Source organism: Ornithodoros turicata, chromosome 9 (genome assembly GCF_037126465.1).
Source record: "Ornithodoros turicata isolate Travis chromosome 9, ASM3712646v1, whole genome shotgun sequence".
Lineage (NCBI taxonomy): Eukaryota > Metazoa > Arthropoda > Arachnida > Ixodida > Argasidae > Ornithodoros > Ornithodoros turicata.
Window position 1 is genome coordinate 13,080,788 of NC_088209.1, and position 25,169 is coordinate 13,105,956.

General features: G+C 45.6%; 3 protein-coding genes across 12 annotated transcripts in view; 1 reads left to right on the top strand and 2 right to left on the bottom strand.

Moving 5' to 3' along the window:
• Window positions 1-1,370: 1,370 nt before the first annotated feature.
• The window catches only part of LOC135368131 (uncharacterized), a 29,972-nt gene continuing 6,173 nt past the window's right edge, over window positions 1,371-25,169 (bottom strand). For all 3 annotated transcript variants that reach the window (XM_064601236.1, XM_064601235.1, XM_064601234.1), the window contains exons 4-9: window positions 23,829-23,991; window positions 20,043-20,174; window positions 19,859-19,978; window positions 17,436-17,486; window positions 16,527-16,707; window positions 1,371-5,670 (exon numbers count right to left, since the gene is read on the bottom strand). In XM_064601236.1, the coding sequence (XP_064457306.1) occupies window positions 5,501-5,670; window positions 16,527-16,707; window positions 17,436-17,486; window positions 19,859-19,978; window positions 20,043-20,174; window positions 23,829-23,991 (817 nt within the window). In that variant the 3' untranslated portion in view covers window positions 1,371-5,500. The remainder of the gene's footprint in view (window positions 5,671-16,526; window positions 16,708-17,435; window positions 17,487-19,858; window positions 19,979-20,042; window positions 20,175-23,828; window positions 23,992-25,169) is intronic.
• LOC135368129 (uncharacterized) lies at window positions 6,805-12,765 on the top strand. Of its 8 annotated transcripts, none has more exons than XM_064601228.1 (19): window positions 6,805-7,375; window positions 7,511-7,588; window positions 7,679-7,756; window positions 7,949-8,026; window positions 8,764-8,917; window positions 8,977-9,265; window positions 9,343-9,649; window positions 9,721-9,783; window positions 9,871-10,035; window positions 10,110-10,296; window positions 10,372-10,620; window positions 10,708-10,879; window positions 10,937-11,085; window positions 11,176-11,376; window positions 11,458-11,578; window positions 11,658-11,716; window positions 11,794-12,330; window positions 12,417-12,515; window positions 12,587-12,765. In XM_064601228.1, the coding sequence occupies exons 1-15, from the start codon at window positions 7,049-7,051 to the stop codon at window positions 11,472-11,474; spliced, it is 2,514 nt and encodes an 837-aa protein (XP_064457298.1). In that variant the 5' UTR covers window positions 6,805-7,048; the 3' UTR covers window positions 11,475-11,578; window positions 11,658-11,716; window positions 11,794-12,330; window positions 12,417-12,515; window positions 12,587-12,765. The 8 variants fall into 8 exon arrangements, with proteins under 8 accessions (XP_064457298.1, XP_064457300.1, XP_064457301.1 ...); XM_064601230.1 differs by having other exon boundaries at window positions 12,427-12,515; XM_064601231.1 differs by having other exon boundaries at window positions 11,794-12,198; window positions 12,427-12,515.
• On the bottom strand, window positions 11,410-13,807 carry LOC135368132 (P2X purinoceptor 7-like). Its single transcript, XM_064601237.1, has 3 exons — window positions 13,225-13,807; window positions 12,953-13,159; window positions 11,410-11,600 (listed from the first exon to the last, which is right to left on the bottom strand). The coding sequence occupies exons 1-3, from the start codon at window positions 13,455-13,457 to the stop codon at window positions 11,447-11,449; spliced, it is 594 nt and encodes a 197-aa protein (XP_064457307.1). The 5' UTR covers window positions 13,458-13,807; the 3' UTR covers window positions 11,410-11,446.

The following is a 25,169-nucleotide window of genomic DNA, read 5'->3' on the forward strand; positions in this document are numbered from 1 at the left end:
AGAAGGGCTGACAGAATCGTCCGAGGAAATGCAATGCAAAAAAAAGAGAAAAAGACTACCTTGATGAACGAATGGCATTAATAATGAACAGAGCATGGATAAATATGCATGCAGCTGTGCATTTAAAATGCTTGGAATATGCAGTAAGAAAAACAATGTTTTTCCTTGTTCTTGGTATGAAACATGGCACTGAGTACATATTTGACAAAATTTGAGCATTTTATAGACGACCCTCCGTTTACAAACAGATGACGTCACGAGAAGACTGGTTCGAGATTACATTTTGCTGTGGTGGGCAAGAACAGGGGAAAATGTGTCGGCTGATAAAGCTGATAACGCCCACCAGCATGCCTTGCGCGGCGGCAAAACATAATTGATGACGTAGGGGGTTTATGTCGTCTGTTAGGAATCATGCAGTAAAACAAAGCTGCCTTCATGAGGAGCACACAAGAAAGACGACCTGCACAACAGATGTAAATCAAGCAACTGAAGGCTTTGCTTTCAGCACTGTGCCACAGGTTAACATGCAAATGCTGCCAATCGTAAGAGTGAAGGAAGTTGTGAAGGCGAAGTACAGCCTACTGACCACGCACACGCGATCAATGTGGTACTCCGATGCCCGGCGTGGCCGTGAGCCTTGAGCGCCAACTTGTGATGATTATGATTGGAGTTTTAATGGCACATCGACAACAATGGTCATAATGTGCCAACACAGTCAGGACGCTGTTAATGCCGGATTTTAGTGCATCACGCACGCCTCTCTGAAACAAAATATTATATACTGACCAGAATTTTTGCGAAAAAGGGCCCAAAACCTTCCATGAAGGAAAAGCAGCAGCAAAGAAAGAACACCTGTGCATATGAAAATATGTGCCATGCATACATTTTAGTTCGAAATATGCCATAATGTGCCAAACACGGATTTATATGCACCCTTCTAGTCGGCCCCAAACAAAGTCAAAAGTCTTTTTGCATCGTTTAGACACAAAACCATATAGAGAAAAAGGTATGTGCTTGCACGAAAATCCGTGCTCTAGTCATGAATTAGTAAGCATGAAAAACTACTAAGTAATATAATGCATTGTGATTGCCTTCCAAAGCTGTAGTGGTAGTGCATCACAGACATTTCCTACCTCTAGTCAACATCATCTTATTGTCTCCTAACGATGCCTGCAACCTGCCAGCGTACAAATGAACTGGCACGCGGCCTACAGTGCTGACTGGAGTCCAACGACGCCAATACTTAAAGGCAGAACTCGCTTTCTGGATGCAGCTTGTACCCTGATCTCAGCACCCGTGTGCCACCCACACCAGTGTAGGTTGTGCATGAATTGTCACAGATTTTGAAGAATGCACACACATACACAGTCTCCAAGATACAACGCTAATTTATTTCAAAAGAAGGCTTTGCAACAAAACAGTGAAGAGAGACTCAAGCCGCTGGGACTTGACATCTTAGAACCCAGCAGCATAGCCAGAGAAACATTTTGTGTTGGGTTCTATGGGGATGGGTTCACGGGGGGGAGGATTTCACCCCCTTTCCCAAATGCAGTACAAAAGGTTAACATGTATAAAGGTAAGATGCGAGAGTAGACTATTATTCCCGTGGCACGCAAAGACCGAAATATTCGTGGTGGACCTGTGTGCTCGGTTGAGATTGTAAAACTACTCTGCAGTTTGTCAATAAATGCCTCGCATACATCGTACAAGGAGGCCAGCGACAATCGCCTTTTCCGTAACATGACAACCGTTGTAAATGCAGGGCATAACATGGACATTACACATGAAGCACTTGATGCGTGCATGTCCTTCTGTCTTACATATCTGATATTAGGCACTCCTACGAGCAAACAACTTGGCCACATTCAGTTTACTTGCATCACTGTACGTCCAAAATGCAGGGTTATCTGCAAGAATATGAGATTCTCCTCACAAATAACAAGCAGGAAATGGTGGTGGAACACCGTGCCTGAAATACTTGTGATGAAAGCACTCGAGTAGGACTAGTTCCGATCTAAGAGCGAAACACCGTAAGACGAGATTCAGCGAAACACTGTAAGATGAGATTCTCAAAATTCATCTTTTTTTTTTTTGTTGGTGTAAAGTTCGCTAACAGTCAATGTTATCTAAGTAAAAAATTGTTAGCGTAAGTATAATTCGAAAATGTGTTCATAAACTGAGAAAACTGTCACTAACCTTATGGTTAGGGCCTGACTTTTTAGGGTTAAACCCGTATCCGCCCGATATTTACCCCCCGAACGAAATCTGTAAAATTCGGGTTTAACCCGAATCTACCCGAAAACATCCGGGTTGCGTGGCACACTCATAAGCGTGCATTAAAATAAAGTTTGATAACATTGCTAAACATTAGTTCCATGTTAAGACAAATTTTTATTAAACAAAAAAAAATCACCCGAATACACCCGAATTCCTGACGACAGAATATGCCGTAACGGGATTTAACCCGAATACACCCGAATTTTCAAATGAAAAATATCACCCGATATTTACCCCCCGAATTTGGCCAAAAATAAAACCCGAAAAAGTCAGGCCCTACTTATGGTCTTGTCGTAGTAAGTGTATTACAAATGTGCATGAAGGCAATTTTGTGAAATGCAATATGACAAGAACGTCAGAACGGACTAATTGTGAGCAACGAGAATACAAAAGCAATAAGTCGCGTAAATATGTCTATCCCAATTGCTGATGAGCAAAATGGGAACAGGTAATAAGATTGTCTCATCCATTTGTGTCTGTCAGCATGCATATCTCAAACATATCTCAAACACTGAGAAAGGTTACCAACAAGTGGTCTAAAGTATTGCGCCGAAGATACACGAAGTAGACTCGCGTTAATGTAACCTCGGACATTCTATACGTTTGGTGACAGAAGCAGGTTTCAAATTTTTGTTTAGCCCACTACATTTTTCAATGCTTTGGAAAAGTTGCTTAATTCAAGAGGCAGTTTTGTATAGTTCATACTTTTTGCTTGTACGTAAAATGTTCCTACGGTGGATAGTGGCTTCCACGTGATGGTGAGGCATTCCCCTAAGACACCAGCGCTTGAACACATTGCACACCTCTGCAGAGTTCGAAGGAACTCGTTACTGTAACTAAGTTTCTTTTTTTGGTAACTTGTAACTTAACTCGGTACTTTAGCGTCGTGGTGACTTTCAGAGGAACTCGTTAGTTTTTCAAGTAACTTTGCCAAAGTAATTGAAGTTAAGTGCCAAGTTACTTTTAACACGCCTTTCACTCATGTCCACATGTTTTATTTTTTTCTCTCCGGTTCCTTCGTGGCATTTTTTGCCATAAAACGTGATATTCAATCAATGACAGTATTTTATTCAGGAAGTAAGAACCGCCGCCATTGAAATTAAGTTGAATCATTGTGTGCCCACAGGGAGTAAGATGCAAAGCGTTCGAATAGACCTCTACCAGAGAATCGTCATCATGACGTTGGTAGACAGACTGAAACCGAAACAAATCGGAAGGAGAGGGCTGGGTTCCACGAACGGGCACTTGTTCGCTGCCTCCTATTGAAAGAAAAGCAGGACCGAGGGTCGCGTCCCTTTCAGGGGCATTCGTAATCCCCTCAAGACCGTGGCTTTTGGGCTCGACCTTGTTCACCTCTAGCTTCGAGCGTAGTTCAATTCTACCAAATTTGTGGCACTGTCGAACACTATGACGTCATTTGTTTACAAACAGGGAGCGGTCTATTGTTGGGCATAAACGAAAACGATCTAAGCGTGTTGCACTCCTCCGCAGGCAACTCAATGTCTAACTCAACTGCTCACGCGCGCTGCACCTGCGTAATGCTTGGTTGTTGGTTTGTGTCTGAAGTAACTTGGAAGTAACTCATTCTTTTTTTTAAAGTAACCCAGTAACCGCGAGTTACATTTCAGGCTGAAGAACTTCGTTATTAACTTAGTTACATTTTGCACGCGGTAACTTAACTTGTAACGAGTTCTTTTTGACGAGTAACTTCTCAATCTATGCACCTCTGGATGTATCTGTCTGCTAACGAAGAGTCGCATAAAAAAAGCTGTTCGCTTTGCCTGGCATTGAAAACTCTCTTTTGAGGTCCCACGTATCGATTAAAGGGGTTCCGAAACCATTTCCAAACTTTTGAACAAATCACCTCGTAAATATTGATCTATGTGTACTGAACATGCACATCAAAACGCTGTGTCTCTGCGATCCCGTGTGGCGAAGGTCGCGCGTTGAGCAAGCTCTTCCATCGCTCTCAGCTCTTAACCTTCCTTACCGTATTTGGAATAACGTTTCATGTTACAGAAAGGGAGCGCATTCTCTTCCGTTTCCATGACGACGTAAGCTGTTGTAACGCGGGAGACGGCCGCCGGGCCGGCTTTGGTACAGCGATGTCTGGGAACTTCAAGCAAGCACGCACATTTAAAATGTCATTACCTGTTAGCTTGTCAATGTCTCTCGGTTCTGATCAGCGCCACCGTCGACAGCGGCTTAAAAAAAATTTTTAAAATGCTGTTTTAAAATCCCAATAGCATATAAAAAAAAAAACGGAGGTTCGAGTATGGAATGTGGAACTTTGCATGCCGGCTCCACGAACTACGACATATGAAACGATGCCGTTCAAAGTCGTGAGATGCGTTTGGTTCCTCAACCCCTTTAAGCCACTGTTTTCCGAGCTGTGGGTGGCAACATGTTAGACGCTCGATCGTGAAACAGATCAGGAACATGAAGAATCCAGGATCTGTGCGCGTGTTTATCATTTTCGTCCTTGCCTCTCAGTTTTCCTCCATGTTAGTAAAAAAGGGAATGCTGTCATTAGGTCACACTCTGCCCACCATTCTGCGTAAAAAAAAGAAAGAAAGGTAGATTGTGGTAGTGGGCTGCGATGGCTGACAAAAAAGTTCACTTTAGTGAATAAAAGAAGAAATTCCTGCTTGATGATGATGATGTTTTTTTTTTTGCTTTTTGTGATTCTAGATGCACTCTATATTAACTCAGATTAACTTTCAGTATCGGTTTTGTGTAATACAAGCAGTGGAATCGAAAAGCTCCTGGCACTGCAAAAAGCCCGGAGGTGTGGGAGGCGGGGAGAGGCGTTTCTGAAGGGTCGCCGGGTATCACCCTCATCCCTCTCAATCAAAATACGGCCTCCCAGCTCCCATGCTAGTCGTGCATGTCTTACGGTGATCTGGCTATCCAAACCTTTTCTGATCCTGCCATTAAAAAGAGTACGACAGTTAATTATGGACAAACGTGTAACGCGTGTACAAAACGTCTTGGCTGGACCCTTGTAATGCATAACGACTTACTCAGTGACCGGAACAATAAACAGAGATCCTGGCCCTAAATGCTGATGTCTAATCAAACTGTGTCATTTGTGCACTTCTCATTTGACTGAACATGTGATCACCATTGAGCTGTGCAGGGAAGGGAGCCACGTAATCACCCTGCAAGATGACTCGGCAAATAATAAAAATATCACCTCTCTGACTAGGGGGTAAGCTTGCACTCAAGTATGTTTTCTGCAGAACATGATCTTCAAGTAGAGCACACTCTGTGGTGAAGTGACTGCCACAAGCACAAGCAGCAGGCTGATAGTCAACACTACAAGGTAGCCAAAAAGGTGGGCAAGACGCTGCGGCGACCAGAGCACTCCGTAAGTCACGATACGGTCCGGATCTGCGAGAGAAAATGTGCTACTGTAAGGTTCACTTCTGCTGAAAGGTGGTGTTGTGTAGTCCCAAAAATGGTACACATTCTGGTCACATCGCAAAAATAGAAAACGGTTTAATCCCGTCCCAGACCTTGCCCGTTTGTCTGACTCTACTGGATTTTCTTGCGAACATTACGATCCTGTAAAATAAAACTTTAGGGGAATGGCTATCGGGCTGCTAAGTTTGGGGCGGGATAAGCACAGACTTCTACTTTTATTATGCGATCAAAGTGTGTAATGATTGCATGACTAACCCTGTACTTCACAAGAGTGAGTTGACTGCAGAAACAAATGAGGACACTGAGCAGGCACTGCCTCGTTACATTGTAGTGGCCAATCACGAGGCAGGCTCTTCATGTTCAGCTAAACAGATCTTTATTGCCCTTTTCCTTCGAACAGTATTTGTCAAAAGCAGAGTAGCTATTTTTTGGATAAACAAAGACATGCACAGAGGAGCCCGAGTGGTACAGTAGGGTCAGTGTTTTTAAGTAACTCGGTAAAAGTATCTGAGTACCTGTATCGAGATATAGGAAGGGAGTTGCCTCAGGACAGAAGCCGCCAATATTTCGAACAGAGACTGTTCTTCTTCTGGGCACCGTCCTCATCATTGGCATGGTATTTAAAGTAGCACAGAAGTCATTTTTAACACCCGGTTTTCTTCCTATAAAACTGTTAAGTAGACCAGTAAGATGCACCATGAGAAGTAATTCACACCATAGAGTCATAATTATCGCAGAAATTGAGTTTAAAGTACGCCGCAAAAAGCGACCGTGCGCAACGGTGGTGGGGAGCAGAACCAGCAAATGATCTGCCGGGGACCTCCCGCTGACGTTGTAGGGGGGGCGCTCGCTGATTGGTACAGAGAAATGCTGTCTGCTACTCAGCTGTCGTCTGCTACTCAGCTGTTCGGGGCTCTGAAAAAGCATTACTCTGGCTCGGTCATGATTTCCTAAAATTCACGGTGCCTTGTTCTACGAAACACATGATTCATTTATCGCTATCACTAACGCTACGGAATCACAAGACTGCAGAACAGTGCAACAGTTGCTGTAATACCGGCCGCAGCAAACAGCTGTTTCTTTATCGTCGAAGGTATTTAGAAGAGATGACTGTATTTTGTTTCCGTATATTTTTAACGCGAATTTATTGCTTCTATCGCCTCAAAGAAACGTCCTTCAAAAGAGATCTTACAGTAGACGGATCACCGCGCACACTGCTATATAAACCCTAACACAACCGTCACTGGTCCTCTCATTTCAGCTAGTTTTACGTAAGCGCAACGCGGCTGAAACTGTGTGTGGTAATCGGTGCCTTGCCTGACGCAATCCGCTGCAATCCTGCGTAATGCGTGTGTGCGGCGTTCGTGGCTGTGTAAACACCAAAGAATCCCGCTCTGGTGGACGAAAGGGACCGGGTATTCGCTATCACAAGGTTCCAAAGAACGAGCCCGCACGGACCACATGGCTGAGGTTGATAGGACGTGATGCCGTCCCACAGGACTTCGAAATCTCCGTCTGTTATTTGCACTTCCGATCGGACGATTACGTATTGAACATGGCACTCGCGGACGCGTCCGGAGTTGGGAGATTCCGAGGTAGACTGACGCCTGGCGCGACGCCGTCGTTGAACCTGCCGACGGGCGATCAGCATGCAGTGCAACAGAAAAACAAGGTACGTATTACAACGCGTCGTGTAATATAGACACCCATACCACATACGTATATGTACGTATATGCACATACGTATGTTTTCTGTCTTGCGGGTTTGAGCCTTCTTTGTGTCACTCATGCACTTTCTCCAATTCAGGCCAGCCTGTGTATCCCAGAAGGATGTGACAGCCAAGCTAGTGATGGTAACACTGCATGGACTGGCTCCATGGTTCTTGTGAGTATATGGTGGCATTGGGTTTTGTAGGAGACATGATTTTACGGTAACATTTATTGATGTTGCACTGCCTCACAATGTTGTTTACAGGCTTCCCAACCTGGTAACGAAGAAAGCAGCCACGCATCTGAAACAGTGTGTGCTTCCCCTGCACTTCTGTCTCCCAATGTAAGCAACTTATCAAGTTTACGGTGCTCCAGCGTGCTCAGTTATAACATATACACTGTTCGGTAACTGAACGGTATTCTGCAAGACGTTATCTGATATCTAAGAGTGCATGTCGTGTGTATGTGCAGGTACACATGCCTTTTACAGTAACATTTATTGATGCTGCACTGCGCCTCGCAATATTATTTACAGGCTTCCCAACATGGTAACGAAGAAAGCAGCCACGCATCTGAAACAGTGCGTGCTTCCCCTGGATTTCTGTCTCCCAATGTGAGTGTCGACTCTTACATTGTAATATTACTTAGATATGACATGCATACAAATTGTCACAAAGTACTGCAAATAACATGTGACTCTACGTGATACATGGTTTCCAAAGAGAAATCGGGTTCAACTGCAATTACTCCTATCCTGATCCGGGAAGGAATAATCTGGTTTACCATGGAGATGTCATGTAACGTTCCTTCTCGAAGGAACCCAATAGTCCAAAACTGTGTCCTCTTCTTTCTTCCTCGTGACCCCACCCTCTCGTCCTCCTCGTTGGCACCTTACATGTCATACCATAATGTACAGGGCTCAAACCTTCCAACCAATCTCCTATTACCATGACCTAGCTCCAATACTAGCACCAGCACAAATCTGGCGGAGAACACTGCATTCAGTACCGAATCTGACCCATGTTCTTTCGAGGAGTGGCAGGATGTTGACATGCTGTAGCTTGTTGTCATTGTGGGTGGAAATGACCTGAGCAGAAAATAAAATCTGGGGCAATCTTCGGGACGCCTGTGCTGAATCTGTCTGTTGAGTCTGCCTCCACATGTCTTGACAACAAGCAACACCATGTCAACACCCAGCCCTCGAAAGAACGGTGTCAGACCCGGTACAGTCTGTGATGTTCACCGCCAGTCGGGCCTTATCGGAGTGAGATCATGGTAATGGAAGATTGATTGGAAGTTCCGAGCAATGTACATTAGCACAGTCTCTGGCATTTTGTTTCTTCAATGCAGCTCGACACGACCCCTCCAAACATCCTGGAGTGCATGAACTGTGGATGCAAGCAGCTCAAAAGCACATGTTCAACCGAAGAGAAAGGCACACAGTATTCTCCACCGAAGGAGTCAAGATGGACTCAAACAGTACTTACGAAGACTAGAACAACTGGTATGAGCAACATAACGACATAAGTGTAACATGTGGCTCATAGGATTTTGTACCTCTAGGCACACAAGCAAATCGTAATGTTGCGGCGCTGCAGACATCATGTACTCAGACAAGTGAAGAGCTTTGTCAAACTCAGCTACAGGACAGTGGGCTTCCTTGGCAGTCAATGCAAACATCCTGCAACCGGACAAGTGAGGAGCCCCATCAAGCTAACCAACAAGACACCGCAGTGCAATGGGAACCAAAGCGTTGTTCCACACCAGTTATGGACGTGACAGAGAGCAGTATCGGTGACACCGAAAACCCAGCAGACACTACATATGTACCGAGTAACGACAGTGTTCTCAGGTAATTACAGTTGTACTTCAAGATCTTGGGTTTTTCTCTGGGTATATTTATATATGTTACATGCAAACTCGTTGCAGTGACCGCCATCAATACCGGTCTGTGGATCCACAGGAGGAGCCAAAATACATAGTGTTTGAAAGCAAACTGAAGGAACTCTTTCGTGTATGTACCACATGTTTGAGTCCATGCACTTCGTCATTCAGCTGTGTCGGATCCCTGCTTCGTGTGAAGTGCTACTGTCCAGATGGCCACATTTTCTGTTGGGAAAGCCAGCCGTACATAGCCAATAAGCCTGCTGGGAATGTGCTTTTGTCAGCTGCCATTCTATTCAGCGGAGCCAGCCCAATACCAACACTGCGTATGCTTCAACTGATAAATGTCAAGGTATGTCCATACTCTGCCCCTAGGAACTAGATGTATCTAGACAAAGTTTAGCGGTTATTTTTACCCTTTAGGCCATCTGTGACAACACATTTTTCTGCTACCAGCGAGGCTACCTTCTTCCCGCAATAACAGAGGTATGCGCTGTTAATATTTGTTCTTTCACGGATTTAGTAGATCATGAAAAGTAGCCCCATTACTAATGTGCTTTCTACCTGCTGCAGGTATGGATACAACACCAAGCCACACTCCTGGTTGAGATGCAGGGCAGGAGAATCAACTTAGCTGCTGACGGACGGTGTGATTCACCTGGACATAATGCAAAATACCTTTCCTACAACTTCTACAACTGGGAGTTGAACAAAGTCATCCACACTGTCCAGGTCCAGGTGTGTGGCTGCTTTGTAAATATCTGTCTGGAGTATTTGGTGTGACCAGTAGCTAATGACAAAAAAATCAACAGTCCAATGAAGTGGCGTCAAGCTACCACATGGAGCTGGAAGCATTGAAACGTGGGCTGGAAGAGCTGAAAGACTTCAATGTTGCGGTAGACACCCTAACAACAGATAGGCATGCCAGTGTCAGAAAATACATGCGCACATCATATCCAACTGTGAAGCATCAGTTTGATGTTTGGCATGTCTCCAAAGGTAGGTGCTTAGGGTACTGGTGTACTGAAATGGTGCTGAGAGATCAGTTTATTTTCTGTTAATTTTGAAATATAGGCATCCGCAAGAAGCTCATGAGTGCGAGCAAGACAAAGGGGTGTGAAGCACTTGAGCTGTGGACAAAGCCTGTTGTCAACCACCTTTACTTCTGTGTCACTCACTGTGAAGGGGACACAGAGCAAGCTCTCTCAATGTGGAAGAGCCTCAACAACCATGCTTGCAATGTCCATGAGGGTCACGAGGGTTCTTATACGCGCTGTTTGCACCCTCTCCTCGACGACACGAAGCGACCATGGCTCATTCCTGGTGAGTATTTTGCTATCAAATTACTGCGCATTGGCACTATTTATTCCTTTCTGCAGTAGCCATAATATAGTGTATGCTCTTTTGAAGGATCACAGCCGCAGAAAAAGCTAGCCAGTATAACATTGTCAAAGTACCTCCTCAAGGACATCCCGAGCCTTTCTCCTGATGTGCAGACTTCAAGCTTGGAGGCATTCCACAGCCTCCTCATCAGGTTTGCTCCAAAGTCTGTTGGGTATGGCCCCAAAACCATGAAGTGCAGGTATGTAGGCATCATCAGAGAATGTTTATTGGTTGTTAATTGGTTGTTAATGTGTAGGACATATCTCGCAATCCTGCATTTCAATGAGAACTCTGCCAGGGCGCATGCTTTCACGGAGGACGGGGAACTACGCTATCTCCTGAAACGGTCCAAGGTGTACTCTGGAGAGTATGTTGCACTGCCCATCAAGGAGGAGCCTACCTTCAGTATGTAAACCATACATAAGTCAGACATCACTATTAGTTAAGTCAGTGGCATGATATCCAGCTTAACTCTTGCATTCTTGTTGCTTTCAGACTATGTGCACAAGCTTCTCAAGAAAGTGGTAGAGCTGTGCGATAGGTGGCCTACGTTTGATGCAGCATGGGCTGCAAACCCTCCTGAGGAGCTCCCCAGCCTGACAAGCAGCCAGCCCCCCATGGATAAGCAGGCACTGATAGAGGCCAGGCAACACCGCTTACGGCCTTGTGCATGCTGCCTGTGCTGCAAAACTCCAGGTATGAGACAAAAACAAGCAACATTGTACTGAATAGGTTAGAGTATCGTATTTATATATACATCCTACTACTATTGTGCAGGTTTGAACCCTGTATAAAACGTAGACGGAAACTTGTCCCGGATGGCCCACACTACGCAGGATGGCAGCACACGCCTATCTCCCTCTTCGAGGCGCCCCCAAAGCCACGATGCACATTGTTTGTAGGCAACATGGCGGTATCTCCTGTAATGGAGGAAAGGCCATATCATTAGGTGAACAACAAATTTGTTTCCTTTATAGCAAGGAAAGTGTTTGACGATCACACAAGAAGCAGCACAATTTGAGATAAGACATGTAAGGTGAGTGATTGCTTCGGTAGTCGGATACTCAGTGAAGAGGGAAATTGTACTTCATGCTGACACACTCACTCTTCAAGAACAAACTCAAGAAAAAGACTGCATAGTGACAACTCAAAGAATAAATACAGCCACCGATGAGGAGCAAAAAGCAAACTTTACTCAAAGGTAACTCAATGGCATTTCTTCTCTCAGGCAAATATTGGTAACTGCTAATTTTGTTTTCCACTTTCCTCGAGCGTAAGAGCCCCAGAATTCCAGCAAGGCATCAGTACCAAATTTGTGCCAAATTATTTTGGGGTAGGCACTTTTCAACCACGTTGCTTGTTACGCTTCCCCTTCGCAGTGCAACTGTATGTCCCTAGACTTATGATTATCAATACCAGATTTCATCAGGTGTCACTGCAACTAAGGAACAGCATTTCATTGCCTGGAGAAAGGCATACGGCCACCGATGAGGAGCAAAAAGCAAACTTTACTCAAAGGTAACTCAATGGCATTTCTTCTCTCAGGCAAATATTGGAAACTGCTAATTTTGTTTTCCACTTTCCTCGAGCGTAAGAGCCCCAGAATTCCAGCAAGGCATCAGTACCAAATTTGTGCCAAATTATTTTGGGGTAGGCACTTTTCAACCACGTTGCTTGTTACGCTTCCCCTTCGCAGTGCAACTGTATGTCCCTAGACTTATGATTATCAATACCAGATTTCATCAGGTGTCACTGCAACTAAGGAACAGCATTTCATTGCCTGGAGAAAGGCATACAGCCACCGATGAGGACCAAAGAGCAAACTTTGCTCAAAGGTAACTCAATGGCATTTCTTCCCTCAGGCAAATATTGGAAACTGCTAATTTTGTTTTCCACTTTTCTCTAGCATAACATCCCTGACATTGCAGTCTTCCAGCAAGGCATCACCTGCACTATCACCTGGAGTTGAATTTATTCTAATGTGCTTGATGTTAAACATACCTTATGACGGTACATTTTGTTTGTTGATAGTGTAACAAAGCCAAAGTAGGCTTTAGGAGCAACAATAAAAAATAAAAGTCAATAGTCTCTTGCACTCAAACTACCAGCGAAATATCTATGAACCTTCATATAATTCGTGGCGTTATGTTTTGAGGGAAATTTGATCTGACTTTATGCATCCAAACAAGCGAAAGCGATGCTGACAGCAGCACAACATAAGTATCGTACCATAATGACAAGATGAGCAACCTACTTTACATTGAGAACTTACTCATGCAGTGGGGTGTTCCTGAAAACTCCCTGGTTTTCAAGCATCTGCAGTGCTAATTGCACCACAATTTCTGTGAGGCACGACGCCTGAAATTCTGCGGCTGTTGCGACGCACCCCACGGGCATTTTTTGCATTGCTGCCGGCACGTCCCGACAGCAGACGTCTTCGCGTCCCGTGTCCATTGAGCGGCACGAACCGCATGTGCACCTGTGACGGAGATGAGAAATTACATATAAGCCAGTATAAAATGCACGTATGTCACGTCGACTTACCACTCGGCCGCGCTGTCTCGGCGTTTTCGCTTCGTAGCGGCGGCCGCGCGGTCGCTGTCGCGGACGCCGGCAAACTGAACCTGTGCCGGCATCACAGGGGTATCGCCGTACGGCCGTGTTTTTTGTGCCGCACACCGCCGCAGTGTGCGAATTTCCCAAAGGGAAAGAGGCATTAGATGCCGGTACTCTGGCGGGACCTCGAAGTCGTCCATTGCTGCGGCCGCTCCTTCCATCCCCGATTCTCCAAAGGGACTGTCAAAACTGGTTTACGCCGGCAAAGGGACAGGGCGCTGACCCCCATTGACCAGCGAATCAGAACGAGCCCCCCCTTTCGCGTCATGATCACCTCCTCATCCTCGTTTCACCCGGAGTAGCGAGTTAAGGGTGAACGCGCGCAGCTATGTTTATGTGAGTTTTTTTCTGGGAAACAAATTGCACACATCAAAACTTTTCGCGCTGTTCGGTAAAATGACACACACACTTTCATCCGACGTCTTAATCTGAATTTTTTTTGGATGGCCCTTTGTACTCCTTTAAAGGGTTAGGTGTGACGTGTTTAAAGGTTCATGCGAATTGTGGGTCAACAGCCCGGAGGGAAGAAAGGTCCGTACGGGTTTTTACGGCGGGAGTGAATGGCTGCTTTGTTAGAGTGTGGAGGGGATTATGTGAACGTAGTGATCTAGGCTACAGGCCGGTTGCAAAAAAATGGAAGGTTCACGAACCATTACCATTTTACCATTTTTACCAATTACCATTTTTTTGCAACCGGCCTGTAGCCTAGATCACTACGTTCACATAATCCCCTCCACACTCTAACAAAGCAGCCATTCACTCCCGCCGTAAAAACCCGTACGGACCTTTCTTCCCTCCGGGCTGTTGACCCACAATTCGCATGAACCTTTAAACACGTCACACCTAACCCTTTAAATACCATGCCAATGATGAGGACGGTGCCCAGAAGAAGAACAGTCTCTGTTCGAAATATCGGCGGCTTCTGTCCTGAGGCAACTCCCTTCCTACATCTCTACCGGTTCGCTGGATTTCTACCCATCTGTATCGAGATATATTTTGCGTGTAGTAAGGGTACAATAATATAGGAGGTACGATAATAAAATGCCAGCAATCCATGACACCTGATATCCTGCAACGTCAGGTCCGCAGCACTACACAAAGATGCCAAAACTGCGGACGGATGCGAGGATCATACAGCAGGGGCTCTGGACACTGGGCACACGGGATCTGGTGATATGGGCACAAAGGTCCAACAGTACCAACATGGTGTGGAAGCGGCTCCATTATTACTAACCGACTAGGATTGAGGGTGGGATGTTATGGGCATGTAAGGCAGTGTTAGTGTTCACCACTTCCAATACAACGGCAAGGCCGAGTCCAAACAGTGGACACAGCCCTCACTGCAAAAGACGACTCGGTTCGTTCTGTCAACCGACAGACTGGTGGCCATGATTGCTGGGATCTGAAGGGTGTGCCGTGTGCTGAACATTGATTACCGTAAAGAGCAGACCATCACCTGGGACCGCTATGCAGCCCTGGTACATTGCTCACACGGCAGCCTCAAGGCCAACTGACATGGCATGCTTCAGAGGGAGATCCCGTTGTATCAGGGCAATGCAGCCCACACTGTGCCGCTGTAGCAACTGCTACCGTCCACTTTTAACGCCAACCTCCACGGAGCAAATTCTTTGCAACGAAGTTCTGCCCTGTGCGTCCTGCCGCAAGCTGTTCGCCGGGACCAGCTCCGCCAGCTCCATAGGAGAAAAAACCAGTGGACGGCTTCGGAAAGTCTTGCTCTGATGTTGCTGTTGCGAGAGCACGAGGTGAAAGCTCAGTGATATCAGCTGCTCGAAAAATGTACATAATGTCACAAATTTTGCAACCAAATCTGCAACAACTGTCTAAGAAAAGTGTGTCCAGCAATGTACTGAAAGGCATATTCGATACTGCGAAAGTAATACACATTTTTCTGGCAGAGAGTGCCTTGCGTTGTGGCGGTGCAATAGGTGAGACAGAGAGCAGACGACACCACCCCATAGGAAGAAGACCACGACCCACGAGAGCAGACGACAACGCAGTGTAGCTGGTGCAGATTCGTGGCGGAAGAGTGCTTTGATTGGCCGGCCTCGTGTTTATCAGCAGTTGACACTTCCGGAATCATGGACACTGGGCGAAAATATCTAGCACGGGCAGATCGCCAGCGGACGCTCACATTTTTCATGCCTTGCGCAGGGCGTCCCTCGCTGCGCGAAGTTCGGAGCTTTCTCGCTGTACATTCGCTCCATGGAGGTTGGCCTTTATGGATTTTCTCTGGTGAGGCATCCACCGTACTTGCCAGGTCTTATGTCACAGGACATCCATCTATTCCCCAAGATGAAAAGTATGCGAACTGATCGGGTGCCTACTTCCCCAGCGCTGACTTTTGTTTCCCATTACGTGTCAGTGCTGAGAAGCAACTGTATCTACCAGAGGCGTACACATGTGAACGGACGGAGAGGAGACAGCAGGAAGGTTAGTGTGTGTCCTGGGCACACTTCGGGTGGAACTGTGTTGCAAAAAAGCCAGGGAAAATTTGAGACAGCACACCGATTGGTAGGCCCTTATCCACTCGGCATTGCCACTGGCCTCTGGTGACGATGACATCATTGACGCTGTGACCTGAGTTTTGGAGGACTTAACTCTATTTTTTCACCGGTGAGGCAATAATAGGAGTACCTCTGGTTGAAGCGCGTGGATACTGGCAGGGCCTATGGTGAAAACTAACACGTCACATTCGTTCATTTACCTTGGTCACCTTCTTCTGGGTCATGCCCAGAATACACGTAACGCCCTTTACATCGACAAAAAGTATGCCTTTCCACCTACGCAACAGAGGTGTGCAAACATTTAAAAAATAAATAAAAATAAAATAAACATTAGAGTAAATTAAAATTAATATTTCAAATAATGAATAATTCAAAGTGCTTTTTGCATCGTGTAGCAAGGTTCGAACACTAATTTCTTTGAATGCCTTGCGCCGAAGCCTGTCTAGGCTAAGTAGTGAAAAACTGCAGTGGAATACGTATTCTCGTAGCTCACACCATTATCGGGGCATTTTTCAAAATCGGGACACATCCCGAAAACCGAGCTCTAGCCATGAATGTGCCACCGAAACTGTATCTGCAACATTTTGCGATCCCACAGCAAGTGGTAAGATGCCTTACTTTCTACAGGGTGATGATTTGATTGCTACTTCTTGCCTAGGTTTGCATGCATGTAGTATTGCAGTTGTGTTATACAGCGCAACGTACCAATTATGGCAGCTCCGTAGCCAACATTGTACGTGCCCATGCGGTAGGAACAGGTTGGGACCTGAATCTCGTGGACGTGCCCATCTGAGAGGTTGAGCCGGGCCGCAACCAGATCCATGGTGAAACGAAGTGCCATTTTCTCCACCATTTTATTCGCTCTTCCAGTCGCTATGTACTCGGACTGCACATGGAAAGGAACATCATGTTTTGCAGGTCAGTTCCGTTACTGTATGATCGTGAAATGCAGCGTGCCAATTGTGGTACACACTGGTAACTGTACATAAAGTGTGCACAAAAAAAAAGAAAAAAAAGACATTGACGTACTGTAGAGGCAGCACACCTGACTGGCAATCACAGAGGTGTTTGGTTTGATTTCCACCAACAGCACTCCCTGACTCTTCACCGGCTGCCGCCCATCCCAAGTCTTACGGCAAGCTGGGTAATACAGTCAAACTTTGTTCGTTTGACGGTCATTCATGACGGGAATGTCAGTAGTACATGCTCCCTTTAGTGTCAGCGTTTCACACTTATGTTAAAGTGTTTCTATCTTGCTCGAAAAATAATTACCTTTTGTGCTACAATGTGCGCACGATTGAGAGAACCATATCTACCAAACACTGTGACCCCTTTAATTACGCAAGCGTGCTAGCTATATGAGTAAATATGACATGAAGAAGACTGCACGAAAAGTCTCATATAATGAAAATTTAGATCTCAACTGTCTACTTCCTGTTGGAAAGTTCAACCCCTGATGTGACAGCAGGTATGTATTCGGTTTGGCTCCCATCGTCCCCATGTCTGTCCAAGAAGGTTTGATCGGGTAGAGGCAGGTACGGACGTACGGATGTAGCAAAATATTCCCGTTTTGAGTAATACATGCAAAACGTTCTGTAGGAATTGTGGGCTTACCAAGTGGTCGTGTCCGGAAAATATAAGATCGGGCTCTATCTCTCGTACTATCTGAAAAAAAAGTTGAATAAAAGTGAGATTTCTTTATAAGCCGCACTTATTCTTCGACCCCTCCGCAGCCACGAAGTCGCGACAATGCAACAGCGAACAGGTTCTCCACCCGCGGCTGACCTTGTGGGAGTCCAAGATTGGTTGACGATGCAAAACGTCATTCGGGAATGAGTCTGCCCCGTTTGCTGACGCATTAGACGAAGGGGACAGTTGCATTGATTTCGCTCTTTGATCTGCTCTTTAAATAGTTAAAGCGCTTGAGCTACACAGTCTTCCACATATTTAGGTAGAGTGAAAGCCCTGCTGTGTAGTTTTTTAGACAAAGTACGTCCATCAGCTTAGTGCCCCTCTAATCTAACTAATAAAAATGTGCAAGTGGTTTCAATTATTAAAATGCAGATAAAAAACCCAACGTCTCCAATCCGTAAAAGCAGAAACAACTGTGAGCTCGAGGAGACCAGTAAGAGAGGTGATGTGATGGTACAGACAAGATGCCGATTTCAGATTATCCCAAGTGAACATGATGTAAAGTAATTGTTCTGAGGCTCAGAATAGCCCCATGATGTTCACAGATGCCATGCAGCTAGACATGGCATCTTGTACATGTGTTGTACATATGTGTGCGTGAATGAGAAGAAACGTAGGAGAGAGAGTGTGAATGTGTGTCCTGTCAGTCAAATGAGGCCCTCGGCAAGTAATCAGAAAAGCAGATGTCAGCATGGTCGAATTGGTCAAGACACTCGACCGGTAATCGAGAGCTGCATCATTCCAATCCCGCCCAGCTGTCTGACTTTTTTTCCACGACTGCCATATTTCAACTAATCCGCATGACATAACTAACCCAATGATGCAAACTGGGGATGTAGAAATGGGTTCTTGGGATTTAGCCCAAAAGCACGAGGCTCCAGTTATGCTTAAAGTAGCACAGAACTCATTTTTAACACCCTGTTTTCTTCCTATAAAACTGTTAAGTAGGTCAGTAAGAGGCACCATGAGAAGTAATTCACACCACAGAGTCATAATTATTGCAGAAATTGAATTTAAAGTACGCCGCAAAAAGCGACTGTGCGCAACGGTGGTGAAGAGCAGTACCAGCATGTGATCTGCCTGGAACCTCGCTCTGACGCTATAACGAGAACGCTCGCTGATTGGTCTAGAGAAATGTTGTCTGCTGTCGTCTGCTACTCGGCTGTCGTCTGCTACTCGGCTGTTCGGGGTTCTGAAAAAGCCTTTCTCCTGGCTCGGTAATGATTCAGCCGCTCCTTCTGTCCCCAATTCTCCGGGAGAACTGACAAAACTGGTTTACGGTGGCAATGGGACAAGGCGCTGACTCCCACTGATCGGCGAACCAGAACGAGTTCTCCTTGTAACGTCAGCGGTGACGTGGCATCATACCTTCTCCTCCTCGTTATACCCGGTGTGGCGAGTTAAGGGCGAATGTGCGGAGCCATGTTTATGTGAGTTTTTTTCTGGGAAACAAACGACACACATCAAAACCTTTCGCGCAGTTCAGTAAAATGACACACACACTTTCATCAGACGTCTTAGTCTTAATTTTTTTTTTGATGGCCCTCTGTACTCCTTTAATGGAGGTGACAGGTGCGGCTCCATTATTCAGCTTCTCTTCAGCTGACGTCTACTTCAATTTCATCCTAATACGTCATTCTTAGAACGCACCGTAATTTCACGCGTATAAGCCGCAGGACCTGTTTTTAGGAAGGTTTTGAAAATTTTCGGACAGATAAGCCGCACTCGCAGACAAACTGCGGGCAATACGGCGTGACTGATCTGTGCGACAAAGGAGACCATAGAGAAGGAAATAAACCCTGTGCTCCATACTCAGGGGTTGGCATGGTGTACAACAAAGGAGGTCAGTTCTAGTGTTCTACCAAGATCGGATTGTGCCCTTGTTGCGTATTCTTCATGGAACGACGGGTCAGTGGCCTTCCAGAAGACGTGAATCACTGCCATCACTTTCGTTAAAGCTGCTTAGGGGAATGCACCAGGAAGGTCAGCCTACTCGAAAGTGGATGCGCCCCTGTTACGCATTGTTCGTGCATTGGCAGGGCGGTGCTGTTCCAGAGGCACTGTCACCCCTTTCGTTAAAACTGCTGGGGAAAATAGCAGGAAAAAATAGTCACGAGATAAGCCGCGCCGGTGGATAAGCTGCAGAGCTTCCGTGAGAAAAAAAAAAGTGCATAAGCCGCGGCTAATACGCGTGAGATTACGGTGCTTCTTTTCACGATCATATAGCTGCAACTTAATTACATTTCTGACACAGCTTGCACACACTCTAAACAGGATCACAAAAGGCATGCATAGGTGGAGGTTGGCTGAACCTCATTACAGAGCAACATAGCTTACGTGCTTACATCTTTCACGTAGCTACCGTACGTGGGAGTCAATGGCAGATGCGACACAACCACTCTAACGTGGTCAGCCTTGTCTCTCAAGAACGCACGGTAAGCGTAAGACCTTGTCACGTAGCACACCTGGGGAGACACGAGTTAGGGTTAGTGCCACTTCCAACAGTGCATCCACCAGACACTGGCATACCTTGACAAAATCAATCTTGTCGTGAGAGACGACTGGATCGCTACGAAAGTATCTGTTGAACCTCCGGATCATGCGCTTCTTGGGAGGAGTGACCTCTCCGCCAATGTCGTTATCACCCGGGATGATGATCGCCTTTGAGGGAAATCGAAGATTGATTCAGTTCCCATACGTGCCACATATAGGGTGTTCGAGCAACCAAGTAAAAGAATAAAAATTAATAAAAAATTAATCCATGCCACAGAAAAAGATGGGGGATATGAAAAATATGCCCAGTTTCCCTCACAGAAAACATATAACAGTGAATGTAGGATGAGTGAGAGAGTGCTTGGTTTCTCCTTTCAGACGACGCACCCTTTTGAAGTTGTTGGGGAGGTCTGTTAGTTTAGCTCAATTGGTAATCCAGAAGACGTGGGTTCAAGTACTACAGCTGGCTAACCTTTTCAGTGACTTCCTTCTTTCATCAAGAGGGTTACGTTTGGCTGCCTCATGTCCGTTCTTGATGTAGAACAGTGGTTCTCAAACTGGGTTCCACAGAACACAGGGGTTCCGCGAGCTGCCTTCCTGGGTTCCGCGAGAAGGCTGCCGCCTCGGCCCCTATCCATTCACAGAACTTGAATTCTCCCGCCCAAGCTCGCTTGGCAGGCCAGAAGCGCGTGCACAACAGCTGCGGCGTTCGTTCGTGTCCCCTTTTCCATTGTTTATGGGCGCTTTGACCCGTTGACAGACCCCTTACTAGGCAAAGGAGTAGGCCTGGAATGTGCCAGCGAGAAGCTCCGTGACCTCTTCGTGGAGGCCTGATGTACGTGATATCTGATGTACTGCGATGTTTAGGAACAGGGGTTCCTTCGTCCTTCTGGCTAGGTCCAAAGGGTTCCCCGGGCCAAAAAAGTTTGAGAACCACTGATGTAGAACAATGGGTAGCCAACAGTTAGCGTGTCTCAAAATGACATTTTATTTTTCAGACCTTTTTTTTCTTTTCAGATCATACAGTTGCAGTAGGGAATGTGGTTTCTTATACTAGAGTCTGACCTCTTGCGCTGTGTGGATTTCCGTATTACGTTTCTCTGCTTGCTTTTGATTGATTTTAGATTCCGAAATGTAGCCACTAAAGGTTAGGCACTACAGCCTAGGCTCCAGTATTTGTCTAACAGATAATGGTAACAGATGAGATAATGGTATCATGAACGTTAATATGAATGGAGGGATGTAAGCGGGTGGTTAAATCCACGAGTTCTCCCAATTATGCTGTAGGTTCTCCTGGAATTCCAATCATATGTCACACGCACTATCCAGCAGCAATCTCACTTGTGTATGCTGTAAGCGTTATTTACGTGCAAGAATAAGCTAAGCAAACCACACTTGATGGTGGAGCTTGCCACTATAAATGGCAAGGTATTTATGTTCAGCAGCTGGTCGCTATGGCCAATATCTGGACAGAAATAAAAAAATAATATCCCGATAACACTTGCATGTATTAGTAGCCTTTCATCCCAGTTACAGAATTAGAAATAGCACCAAAACCTCCCCCCCCCCCCCCCCCCCCCCATCACTACAGAATCTGCCAAAGGCATTTAACCCGAAAAAGTCGGTCCCTAAACCATGAGATGCAACGCCTCTGAGGAGCACCAAATGAAGAACACGGTGAAGGAGCAAGAACAGTCCCTTTCCATTTCTTTTCCGAGGTGTCATAAAAATTTGTCCAAAATTTCCAATCCTGGGAATAAAGAATATGAAGTCGTCGCGAAATTAGGGCCTGACTTTTTAGGATTAAACCCGTATCCACTTGATATTTACCCCCCGAACGAAATCTGTAAAATTCGGGTTTAACCCGAATCTACCCGAAAACATCCGGGTCGCGTGGCACACTCATAAGCGTGCATTAAAAATAAAGTTTGATAACATTGCTAAACATTAGTTCCATGTTAAGACAAATTTTTATTAAACAAAAAAAAATCACCCGAATTCCTGACGACAGAATATGCCATAACGGGATTTAACCCGAATACACCCGAATTTTCAAACAAAAAATATCACCCGATATTTACCCCCCGAATTTGGCCAAAAATAAAACCCGAAAAAGTCAGGCCCTAAATATAATGCATAAACGAAGACAAAACATTAACGCAACGTGTATGTGCTTCGCTAAGTCAGATCCAATAACTGACAACACACTTTTTATTTATGTGGTAAAGGTGATATATTCTTACCAAACTTAGTCACTGCACAATTGAAACTTAGGGTCGATTCACCCAATGGGTTGCACTGTGTGAATGAGTTGCACAACCTGGTTGCAAGAGTTTATGTCTGCGGAATTTATGTCTTGCAAGTGACGCCCCAATAGGCGATTTCAGATATTGCCCTTGTGCTCCGCACGGGGGCCCTCTGTCGCCCAAGTCATGCGCATCGCGCAATGCGTCGTGGGAAATGGTTTGCATTCGTGCTTGCCTGCCTGTTGCTCGAAGGAAGGAGGAAAAACCGAAACTGTTTGTGCCCTTCTTCTTCTGTCTGACTCATGAAAACTAAATCCCAAGGTGCAGTGGGGCATTCGCAACACGGCGCTCTCTGGCGGGCCATCCACGCAATTTCTGAAATCGTCTATTGCGATTGGACATCTTCAGAGGAGGAGCCATGTGATTGACAGGTTGCACCAGAAGATTGCCAGAAAAATTGCTCGTAGGGCGATTCATCCTGCAACTCTTGCAGCCAGGTTGCGAATTCGTTCAGATTGCCACATAATTGTGCAACCCAGTTGTGCACCCCTAAAGTTGCATCGTGTGAAGTGAAAAAATCGAACACATTTTTTTCCCAGCAGTTCAAAATGTCTTTTGGCACATATCGCATTTACTCGTATAAGTGACGCACCTTTTAAACCCAGGAATGTGGCACCACAGATGGGTGCCTGAATTACGTGAGGAAGGCGACCACTGGGCATATGTGGCGGGTATATAACGCGAGGCTAAATTCTGCTTGCAGAGAGCTGCTGCAGCCGTTTGCTACCACAAGTCCACGTGTGTATCCTCAGAGCCATTTATGGGGAGAGTTTGGTCATTCTCTGACCTTTTGCCAGCTCATGGGTGGAGCCTGTTTTGACGTCAGAGTCGTCGTTGAACTGCCCAAAAAGCCTGAATCCAAGCCGAATCCGCTGATCAGCCATCTGGTGCGCGCCATTTTGATGCTGTCCGCCAGCTGGACAATAGCTTTGAGGTCATGCTGAATGTAACCTACAGGAATAACCGGCTTATGTCCCACAGCCGCATGTGACTAGACGTGTTCTGTTGCCAAACTGAAAGAGTTAAAGGACGAAGGGTGCAGTACGCACGTGTCGTTCCCGCCTTGCACGATAAACAGTGCTCCGCATCAAAATGGCTGCTGGTTGACGACTGGGCAATAATAAAGCATGTCGAGGGAGGTCCTCCAGCTGTGACATCACAGGACGTGCTTGAAGTTAGGCTCCTCCTAATGGCCAAGCCCTCTCTATAAACGGCTCTGCGTATCCTAGGGATTTGGCGCCGCCTCACGGAGGCCCCCCGTACTAATGCGGACATACGCGAAGAACGGGGGACCCCGCTGGCTTGACAGGCATAGAGATATCGGGAGCATTGGTTAACCTTGTCGACCAGTGGGCTGTTTAACACGTGCAAAAATTTTAGCACGCAACACACTGCATTTAAAGGTCTCGCGGAATACGGCTTGTAAGGCAACTTGTATAATTAAATTGTCAGAGTAACGACTGCTGTGAATACTCCCGAGACTGTTGCGAATAACTGTCTGAAAATGACGCATTACCTGTGCCATGTTGAGGTCCGAGAACACGCTGAGGAACCTCTTAAAGTATATGTCAAAGTGTGCATCTGTCGCAAACTCGGCTTCGTCGAATACGTCTCCAAGAAAGAGGACAACGTGGGGTTTGAAGAAACGATGTACCCTCCTGAATGTTTTCCTGATGTACCTGAGAAGGGTAAAGAGGAGATAAGGAAGTCCCTCCTCAGCTTTTCTTCTGAGATTTGCACAGCGTATAACCGGAGGATCAGTTATTGCAAACAACAAGTCGTAAACACAGCTCTATAAGATCAATAACAAAGGCACGATTTTTCTAATTTTGATGAATATTATTTCCAGGGCTCTGTGTTTTTGGATTTACGCGAAAAGAAAGTGTGAAAACCTACGTCGGTACAGTTTAAAAGATCTCGGATTTATCCGAAAAGCTCCACTTTTGGTGGTTTCAAGCAACTGAGAGCTCAGCAAGAAGTGTCATGCCCTCACGATTCTTTTGTGTTGAGATTGTTTCACGTCGGATTTCCCTCTGGACATGCAAAGAAACGAACTCGGAAAACCAGGAATCCTAGTTAGTATTTCTCACTGTAGCACAGTCCTCAGTCACGGATGAGCAACTATGCCATACACTTTTTCGTGCAAACATCCACGTTCATGATACTTTCTCAAAACACAACTGAATGTAAAAGTGTGCCACTGCGACACTGCTATTAAGTACATAAATGTTTTCATTTGTTGTTAACAGTTTGTATGGGCATTTCAGCTGTTCCTGAGTACGTGGACCTTATTCCAATACGGTAGGACAGCAGGACAGCCTTTCGCACAGCCCCCCAGCTTTTCCCTTTCCCCTCGCGCATGGTCTCATTGAATCGCTCTCAAATAAGGTACCATAACAACCGCACGTGACGTTGCTTCATCTTTTTCGCTGTAGTGCTGCAGCCAAGTCTGCGAATGCCTCTTATTACTGTTTTCCGAGTGGACAGATGCTTTGTCACACGCTTTCTCCAACCTTTTCTCTCTCATACACAGAGATGTACTGTCGTATAGTATATTCCCGTGGATATAACTGAGTAATCAACCTAACACATATACAGTGTGTTTGCTCAAACGTGCCCAGAAATTATATATATTATATAATTAAAGTGAGAAATATATTTAAAGTGAGCGACAAAAGAAAAGTAAGTGGTATTTTTCTGCTACTTGAGTAAGAAACAGGTACTGCTTCACTAGTAGCACCTGTTTCTTAGTCAAGTAGCTGAAAAGTAGCGTTCATTTCTCTTTTATCGCTCGCTTTAAATAAAATTTCTGGACACGTTAGAGCAAACACCATGTGTATACCTAGGACATGACAAA